Source organism: Corvus brachyrhynchos, unplaced genomic scaffold (assembly GCF_000691975.1).
Source record: "Corvus brachyrhynchos isolate BGI_N302 unplaced genomic scaffold, ASM69197v1 scaffold202, whole genome shotgun sequence".
NCBI classification, from domain to species: Eukaryota; Metazoa; Chordata; class Aves; order Passeriformes; family Corvidae; genus Corvus; species Corvus brachyrhynchos.
In genome coordinates, this window is record NW_008238132.1 from 7,121,214 (window position 1) to 7,131,354 (window position 10,141).

A 10,141-nucleotide genomic window follows, 5' to 3' on the forward strand; every position below is an offset into this window, starting at 1 on the left:
AGACCCATGCTGGAACAGGTCATGAAGAACTGCAGCCCATGGAAAGGACTCACAGTGGAGAAGTTCTGGAGAACTGCCTCCCAAGGCAGGGACCCACGCTGGAGCAGGGAAAGAATGTGAGGAGTCCTTCCCCTGAGGAGAAAGGAGCAGCAGAGACAACATGTGATGAACTGACCACAGCCCCCATTCCTTGTCCCTCTGTGCTGCTAGGGGAAGGAGGTAGAGCAAATCAGGAATAAACTTAAGCCCAGAAAGAAGGGAGGGGTGGGGGGAAGGTGTTAGGATTTAGGTATTATTTTTCATTACCCTACTCTGATTTGAGCAGATTTCAAAGGGAAATGATAAAATTGCACTCTAATCTCCCGAGCTTTATACCATAATGCTGACAAGGTTGAAAAGTTCTACCCAATACTGTCACGTGACAGCAAAGCTAAAAGGAAGGAAAACACAGGCACAGAATTAAGACAGATGCAGTAAATCCTAAGGTGAAAAGCTTTGAGAAAGCAGTTTGTATTTGAAAATTTCAGAATAAGGTAATTTCTAAAAATATTTAAATAAAATCATTTATGCAAACACATTAACTCAGGAAAAGCCAAAACCAAAACACAAACATTCAGTATGAAGAGGTTTTTTTTACAATAAAAATTCTTCTAGGAAGTACATTAAATATGACAAGAGGGGAAAAAATAGCATCTCACAATGTATATTCAAGGGCATCACATTTTAGAACAATGTCTTAGCCGTTTATAAATGATTCAAGAAGAAATTAAATATGCTATTCCATAAGAGAATAATCTAATTTACAGTTCAGATGTAAGGCTTCACCATAACATCTCATACCCTTCACCTGGATCTTTGCTTACCCAAGTTGAGTGACCTGTACGTACTCTCTTACCAGAGTAACACAGCATGGTGGTCCTCAAAAACACAGTTCGGGTTTCCTTTTTAAGGTTCAACAAAAAAGTATTACTAGAATTTTTTTTTTTTTTGGTCACAATAAAAGCAAATGAAAAGCTAGAAGAAACAGATAAGTTGTATTTGCTGGTCTAAGAGTGAGGGAATGGGTTAACCTACACCTTTCCAAAAAAAAAAAAAAAAGGTATCTAGCTGCTAGTTATGCCATTGTATTATTAGTCATTGTGCACAACTGGGACACCACAACTCCAAATCACAGACTAGAAACACAGTGTATCCTTTAAAGAAATTACATAATTTCTGGGAGAAACAAGTTGGGGGGAAAAAAATCATGAGAACTACCCATCTCCATAGCTATCCTATGCATAAGAACTATTTGCCTTACAGAGCTCCAGTTTATTCAAAATACTGAATGTAATACTGACAACAGCAATATCCCTTAGTCTCCTTATGCATCAAGTACAAGTCAGAGAAAACCCTGCCCCAAAGCACTCATTCTTAACCACAAAACATCGCCAGTAAACTCTTATTTGCAACACATTTACCTGGTGTTGCAGTTAACATATTTATTCTGCAGACAACAGTCACAAGTACTTACTAAAAATACACAGATGTTTCCTAAAAAACTAAAGTGAGGCTTCAAGATGACAAAGCTTTTGTAACAGTGCAGGGTGCAAATTCTCAGTATGAAGACATTCAGAAGATTTGCTGCTCAAAGAGGATCTTTTCAAACCCGGGTGGAGGTGTATGATAAAATTCACTGAACTGACAATCCAGAATGGCACTGTCATCAACTGCAGAAGAGAACCAAAAAAGAGGAGTTAGAGAAGGAACACTTACAGTTTGATCCTCTATTTCACCACCTTACTAGACTGTAGACTGTGCTCAAACCACGAAGAACGTCTTCAATACATCCATTACATACACACAATTAAAAGAAATCTCTTCAATGAATTTGGTAAGGCCGTATGCCAGGAGAGAAAATCATCTCTCTTTTCTGGTGTTTACTTGGTAATAGTCCTTGGTGAAGTCAATGAGAACCCCACATCTAATTTCACTGGGAGTGTTAGTAGAGCTTCAGGCTATTGATTCCAAATTTTCTACTCTATTTCTCCAGAAATCTACGGATTAAGGACACTACCAGATACACCTTGCAGGTATGTCACCTCTTCATGTGCATATTTTTCTGTTCCTAATTCTGCTGGAGTTTCAGCTGTGTACAGTGGATTTTTGGAAGTTTACAAGGTTTCAGAAGTCTGCAGTGGTCGGTATCAAACCATCAGTTTTAGCATATGATCCAAAGAGAGCTTCTTTGACTGCTTCTTGAAGTTGGAGGGTAATATGTTTTTTTTTACAAAACTTCTTCCAGTTTTCGATCCCCTGCATAATCAACATACCTGCAATAGTACTTTCAGTGCAGAATATAAAAAAGAAACTGCTGAGTATTTTCAGAGCAACGCTTTTGTGTACTTCACCAGCAAACTGAAACACCCAACTAGTCAGAAAAGCAAGGTCTCTTTCAAAGACACTTCTGAGATGAACCTGGTAGACTATCAACATTAGTTCAAACAAGAAAAACCTCATCTCCATATTTTGGAATTTAGCTATCTCAGAGCCAAGGTCGGAATTTTTCCCTCCCAGGCTTTGTGAAAACTCCTATCAGTGTATTTGTACAGTTATGTAGTTAGTACTTATGCAGTGTTTATGTCTCCCTTCCATGAAAGTGCCTGAGGTACAGCTGCTGTGGGAAGTAACCTTTTCGCCCAATTTTTTGTTTTATCTTCTCAAGCTTGACACTGCATTTGCTTGATCTATCATGTTCCTTTTAAAAAGATATCTATAGTTCTAGTCTGAATAGGGTAAATGCTTGAGACACTCTCTTCTCCATGGCCAAATCCTTCCACAGGATTTGAAGAAGTTCACATTAAATTAAGGACATTTATAGTTAAAGTTTATACCAAGTAAGTACTGTACAAAAGCAACTTGCAGGCTTCAAGTTTAGCTATACGTAGGAGACATTATAATTATGATGAAATTATGCCCACTTGTGGAAGAAGACAAAAAGAGCCAGGCAATAAAAGGTCAGTGCATTCCCCAGGGATGGAACTTTAGTCAGAGAAAAAAGATTAACAGTAGGCTAACACACCACCAAGTATTTTCTGAAAGCAACCTTCATTCTTCATGCTACGTAACACCCCTTCCAAAATACAGGGAAGATGCAACCACACAGTAACTCTTCCGCTGCTCACGGAAGATTTTGCACGAGGAGATCCCGCAGAGCTGCTACAGCATTTTAGCAGCGCCATCACGTGGCTGAAGGACACATCACAACTTGACCATATTTTGGCTACTACTTAGATGAGGCTCACGTAGGAACAAAGATAAAGTGAAGATGGAGCTCCTGGAGCAGGTCCAGAGGATGGCTACAAAGATAATGAAGGGACTGGAGCACCTGTCCTATGACGGAAGACTGAGGGAGCTGGGCCGGTTCAGTCTCGAGAAGAGATAAGGGACCTCATCAATATCTATGAATATCTGAAGGGAGGGTGCCAAGAGGGTGGACCCAGGCACTGCTCGTTGGCGCCAAGCAATAGGACAAGAGGCAACAAGCAGAAACTGATACACAGGAAGTTCAAGAAAATACAAACAACAACACTATTGCTATATAACACTGAAGGCATTCATGAAGTATGTGAAATTAAAAGGCACAAATACCAAGCTTCATAGATAAATCAGATTAACCCATAAGTCTGCCATCTGCTTCAACTTTTAGACTGAGTGCAGCAACTCCCCAGCTTGCTGGATGTGGACACTGTAAGCAGTCAGTAAGCAGTGCTTTTTTTCCTATTAAGCAGCATTAAAAATGAGGCAAATATATACTTTTTTAATTTTCCAGGTTTGCATTTTCATGCAATTAATTGTAGCAGCTGCCAAGAACAGATGATTGATGTGTGTTCCATTTAAGTGAGAAGAACACACAGCTCACACAACAGAACTAGAATGAAAATATTGTCCATAATGTGAAACAGTTTGAAAATCTCTGACTTACCATAGACCACTGGATAGACAGTTCCCCTGATTCCTGAAGCTGGACAATGCATGTTCTTGCCATTTAAATATACATTTAATTCTACATGGTCATATGTAATGCCCTACAAAGTACAGAAAATTAACGAAAAAAAAAGCATCAACAAGTTACACACATAAGACTGCTACTTAACTTAGTTTTCTTAGCCACAGGCAGATTTTAACACCATTAAGCAAACCACAGCATCCTACAAAATCTCACTTGACATATTCCTGCCAAGGACTAGAAGTCAATAAATGACCAGTAACATCTGTATTTTCAAGTACTCAGGATTCCTTAACGCCTGCTCAGTTGGGATGCAGCACCGTACTGCACAATACACTTTGCATCTTACTGAGTTTACTAAACAAATTTCCAAACTTCACCACATTACAGAAACATAACATTTTCAATGATTTTGAGGCAGTTTGCAATCTTCTTGTTTGTATCTTCTCATTGAAACAACTTTAATAAATAATGATGCTATGAATCAAGTTTATCCTTCCATACTTCCACAGGAAACCTCTCTCAGTTCATTTACTCTGCTGGCAGCAACAGACCGTGGTTTCACACACAATGCTATAAATATGCTGACCACAGAGCAGAAAGCAAACACTAACAAGATAGTAACTTACTTATCTGTTAGCTAAAGGACTTTTCTCACTGCTTTGGTATGTCTGAGTGTGACAATTTGTGTGGTCATTCAGAACTTCAAGAATTTGTTTTTGTGACAGAACAAACTAAATTGATATTTATGGAAACGGGGGAGTTAGCAGTAACACATCGGTTACTTCTTCTTGTGATTAGTTGAAGCTGTTCAGACCACACTAATTCACCAAACCCTGGAACAGTCTGCAACCCTTCAAAAAACAATTTCAGGAGGGGATTAAAAGAACAGTATAGTATCTGAAGGTAAAGGGTGGAGATGTTTTTCCTCTATTCCTGTGCCCCAAGATGGCAACCTTAGCTGTTTGGGGCTTCCAAAGATGGCATTTCTAACCACAGCTTTAAAGAGGCGAGTTATCCAGCATGAAAAAGTAGGGGTGATAAATGGTCTCAACTTCATTGCATTGCTCTCGTGTATTTTTGAAAATAAGTAAGAAGACATGGAGAAAATGACAGCACTAAAACCACAACATTTTGAACAAAGTCACTTAAAGATGTTTTGAGAAACCTGAAGTAGTAAGGCACAAAAAAATAAGTCTTAATAAGATTCTCCATTTTCTTTCATTCTCAATCATTTTCCCACTGAACATTACCCCCCTCCCTACTTAATATCCCCACAAACTACAAAAGTTTGGCAAAAAATACAATTAATTTATTACCCAGGACCCATCATCTGCTCCCCTCTGTCCTTCTAATCATTAACCAGTCAGCTAAGGGATCTTGAGTTCAGCTGGGCATGGTACATAGCCATGTAATGCATTCCAGAACATTATTTGTTCAGGGAGGTCCTATCTCAAATAATGTAAGATCCTTGTGATGGGAGTTATCAGTCAGGAAGATACTGCAATAGAGCATTAGAAACTATTGCTCAAACTCTGGTCAACTCCGTCCCTCATTAGGAACCTATCAGTACCAAGAATGAAGTCCACCCATATCCAGGCTGCTGATCCATTCGAACACAACAAGAAGTGATATCCCAGCACTTTGCAAACTGGGAGACGCAAGCCGAACAATTTGACTTAAACCAGCCAGCAGTTTGACCACAGAGGTGTAAATAAGAGGCATTTGGGAACAGGTGAGGAATTAAGGAAGCCTTAAGAAACTCACCACCACATCGCCCTCCTGAGGAAGGTTGTTTGCTGGTAACCTATTTTTCTCCTCATTGTTATAGTAGAGAGCTCCATCATTTCTCATCACCAGGCTGTGGACATCTCGACCAAGTGGAATTTGATTCAAGTTTGCTTTCTGGGTTGCAACTCCAATACCCCAAATCCCTAAAATGTGACATTAACACAGTAAGAAAAAAACCACATTATTTTGAAGACTGACTGAAGCAGGACAGCATAAAGAATTTGTTTTTTAATTAATGCCATGATGGTACCACCAGTAAATATCTTCTGGAAATACCAGAACTATTGTAGGTTAGCTCTGGTAGGCAGCTAAGCCCCATCCAGCCAGTCTTTCCCTTCCCCCTACAGGCCCCAGTGGAAAGAAGGAAGAGGAAAGGAAGAGCAAAACCAAGAAAACTTGTGGCTGAAGATAAAAATTGTTTAGTAAGTAAAGCAGAAGTGAAAGAAAGAGACAACGAGACAAAGTGATGCAATGGCAATCATTCACCACCTCCCATGGGGAGACTGATGCCCAGCCAATTCCCAAGCAAAAGATGGCTAACCTCCCTAAATCCCCTCCTCTCCCATTTATTCCTGAGCAAGACAGGTGGTACAGAATATCTCTTTGGTTAGTTTGGGTCATCCACCTGGTTATGTCCCCTCACAAGCTCTTGTGCAACCTTAATCATATTCACTGGAGGGGCAGAGTGAGAAACAGAGGAGGTTTTGATGCTGTGCAAACCCTGCTCAGCAACAGCTAAAATACTGGTGTGTTATCAGTATTGTTATCAGTATTGCTTTGGTCGCAAATCTAAAACACAGCGCCACAGCAGCTGCCATGAAGGAAATTAACTTCATCCTGGCCAGATCCAGCACAAGTAGCCACAGGAGACTGAAGACAAACAGTATCTATCTTGAAAAAGAAGTACCTCTGAAAAGAAGAATTGTAACCACTTAGCTCAACTTTTATTCCCAGAAATATGGAGGATGATACAAAAAATATATCCAACTAGCATGGATCTGTAAACAACAAATTTTCCTTTTCCAGCTAGTTTTCTAGTCTTATGGAAAAAGGAGAAAGTGTTAATATGATAGACCTTGATTCGGTAATGTTTTTGAAACTCATACAACACTGAAATAGTAAAATGATGAAGACACGGTCTAGACAGTTACAGCAATACGAAGGCACGAGTGGTTAGAAAACTATTCCAGGATTACTCATCAGTAGCACCCTGTCAAATCAAAAAAGATGACTCAAGTGGGGTTTGAGGTTTTGCATTGAATGCACAAGGTCAGATACTGTTCTGCATTCCCATCGATTACTTGAATAACATGACGATGTGTTGATTAAATGTGCTGCCAATCCCAACCTGACAGGACTGCAAACTGTTGAGAGGCCCTTCAAGTTTAAAGTGATCCTGACTAACTGGTCAGAAATAAAGAAAGTGCATCTGTTTTTACTAAATTATGAAGAAGACCAGGTAAGTAGGAGCAGTACGAGGCACAAATACAGTAGTGGCTTGGTAACCAGTTCACAGAATATGGTTCGGGGGTTATCACAGACCACTTGGTGAGTGTGAGTGTGCCCTACTGCTGTGGAAAACTTCTGGATGTGTGGCATGTATAAAACAGATGAGGTCATCTACTACTGCTGCAGCTGAAGTAGAGCATCCATTTTAAGCACTGTACCTCAAGACAAATTAGGCTGACTAGAGATATTGTAGAAAAAACAACAAAACCAATCAGAAGTGTAAAAATTTCTTCTATAATGAAAAAAACCCCAACAAACTGGGACTGTTTAGTCTACAGAAGACTAAAATGAGGCAAAAATATAAGAAACTTAGTTTCAAAAGACAAAACTGTAGAATAATTTATTCTAATGCTTACATGTTACGAAAAGGACAAGAGTGTGATTAGACTTCAGAAAACTTTACAATAGTCAGGGTGACCCCACAGATAACCTCTACTTGATTGTGCAGGGACACTTCTGGAAATCACACATTTATTTTAAGTCTTCTACAGTTCTCCTGCCTTGGGGCACAGGAATAGAGGAAAAATGGGTTACAGAGACCACGAGACTTTATTTCCCTTGTTTCTTAAGTGTAAGAAGTGTGAATAATGACCATGTATGAACAACACCTGCAATGGATTCTTCCCAACATAAAGGATAATAAAATTGCCAAGTTAAGATTGATATGAGCTTACATGTAGCTTAAAACTAATCAACTAGTTGGACTGCAAGGTGTCGTGGGCAGATCTGCGTTCACGCTGCCTACACTCCCACCCTCCTGAAGGCAAACAACCCTTACCCAAAAAGTGCTGGCATCAAGCTCCAGCTGGTGCACAAGGCCTGTCTCTAGACTAACACTTCCCTTCTTCTTCCCTCCCCACACACACTTAGGAAAAGCACAGCTTCATTTTCAGAGCATCTTGTAACAGCTTTTAAAAATACAGGCTGATTTTTGATGCTAGAATACAAGCACGCCTGGAGTGCTCTCTGTAGTAATGAAGCTGACCATATTTGTAGGAGCAAATAAAAAGAACAAGGTGCTGAAAGGCTCCTCTGGATAAGGCAGTGTCAGAATAAGTGCTACACATTTGATCTGAAGAGCAAAGGGTAGCACAAGGACTGTTACGCTTGCTTGGGCAAACAGGGCCTTTTAAGAGCAAATGAGGGTAGACAAATAGATACAAATATCACTGGATAAACTGCACTCTTTAAAAGAATACTTCATAGCTACAGTGTTTTATGTGGTCATAAGCATTTACTGAGCAAAAATAATTTCTAAAATACGCCAACTGAAAAACATGCCTATAACAGCATACAAAACAACGTGGGGGGTTAGTATTTGCACTCCTCTAGCAATACACTTACCATTCTTTTTAATATTTTAGAGTCACAATTAAAAAAAGGAAAAAAAGAAATTTCTTTTCACACAGCAACAACTTAAAAATCTTTCTAATGTTCACAAGTTCAATGATGCAATTAGAAAGATGCATGTGCTGAGCATTTGAGATATTACCACCAGCAGGCAACGTGACATACCTCCCAAGTTGTATATTTTTTGCTGACTAACCTGTAGACTGGATTTTAAACTCAAAATAGCTCTTGTTCTGATGCAAAGGTGCATTGGCTAAGCAGCCTCCCGTGCCACATATTCTTCTGCCATTTTTAACAATGACGACATCTGTTCCTGCAAGAAGAAAAAAAACCCCACAGAACTTCAAAACAGTTTTAGAAATCTGAAAGCAGCCCTCAAAACCCCTAAACATTGAGAACAGTTTGTGTTCCTCCTGCCCCAAGTAAAAGCTTCATTAGTCTGTGAGAACTATGATGATGTGCTTTGAAGCAAGAGAAGGAAGGTTGTTTACAGGCTAGTTCATCTTTCCACTAGGGTTTATTTATTTAAAATCTATAAGCTGATCTAATTTTCAACTCTTGGGCTTTATGGCATCATGCTTATTACAACCTCTGCTTAGCCACATCAGAAGCATAACTTACAATTTAGTCAGAAAGGGTTCACTGTGAGACCAAAGCCCTGTACTCTGTCTCTAACACCAGAGAAAAAGCATTCTGCAACAAGAAGGAAAAGCATATCAGGTAGAAATGATTGATGGAATTGCAAGGTGTTTAGTTAGTCTCTGAAACAGTCCTTCTATTAGAAATGTGCCTGCCAATACAGTGAGAAAAAAAATCCTCTGCGAAGTTTTCCTTCTCCATTGGACGACTTAATCTTTAGGCACTGTTGTCACGGTCAAGCACACGGCAGGCTGTTGCTAACAATTGTGCTCGAGCACCGGACCGTACCTATCCCCCCCCAGCTTTTCCCCCACTCTGCTGCTGCTGCCCCAGATGCCCTCTCTCCTCAACAAAGCCCGGGCATGGTTTTGTGGATACCTCATGCTAAAGGCATTGATCAAAAGAGCACCATGGACAAGACTCTGCACGGCCTGGCTCCTTCTTCATTTCCACTGCCATAACTGCAGGTGGAGTCTCCGTCCCTGGGGATGGTTAAGGAAAGGCTGGACGTGGCATAAAGCGCCCTGCTCTGGTTTACATGGTTGGTGTTGGCTCACAAGTTGGACCTGATGACCTCAGAGGTGTCTTCCAACCTCGCTGACTCCGTGATTCTGGGAGCTCAGCCCCTCGCCTCTGAACCACCACCCCGCGCCCACCCTGACCACGACCCGCAGCCCCCGCCGGGCAGCCTGCCCCCCTCGGGCACCCCACATACCCATCGTGCCGATCAGCTTCAGTTTAAACCCAAACTGCTTTAACCCAAATTTTAAACCAAGCTTCCTTATTTCTTTTCCCGGGGAAACTGCCAATTCCGACTAAAGAAGTAGCCCCAAAGCGACTTTCCCAGCGGTTACCCCGTGCCGC

General features: G+C 40.5%; 1 protein-coding gene across 1 annotated transcript in view; it reads right to left on the reverse strand.

The window, feature by feature from the left end:
* Nucleotides 1-481: 481 nt before the first annotated feature.
* SPRYD7 (SPRY domain containing 7) overlaps nucleotides 482-10,141 on the reverse strand; it is a 17,534-nt gene continuing 7,874 nt past the window's right edge. The window contains exons 4-7 of the mRNA XM_017733664.1: nucleotides 8,835-8,951; nucleotides 5,756-5,922; nucleotides 3,965-4,067; nucleotides 482-1,709 (exon numbers count right to left, since the gene is read on the reverse strand). Coding sequence (XP_017589153.1) covers nucleotides 1,612-1,709; nucleotides 3,965-4,067; nucleotides 5,756-5,922; nucleotides 8,835-8,951 — 485 coding nt within the window. The 3' untranslated portion in view covers nucleotides 482-1,611. The remainder of the gene's footprint in view (nucleotides 1,710-3,964; nucleotides 4,068-5,755; nucleotides 5,923-8,834; nucleotides 8,952-10,141) is intronic.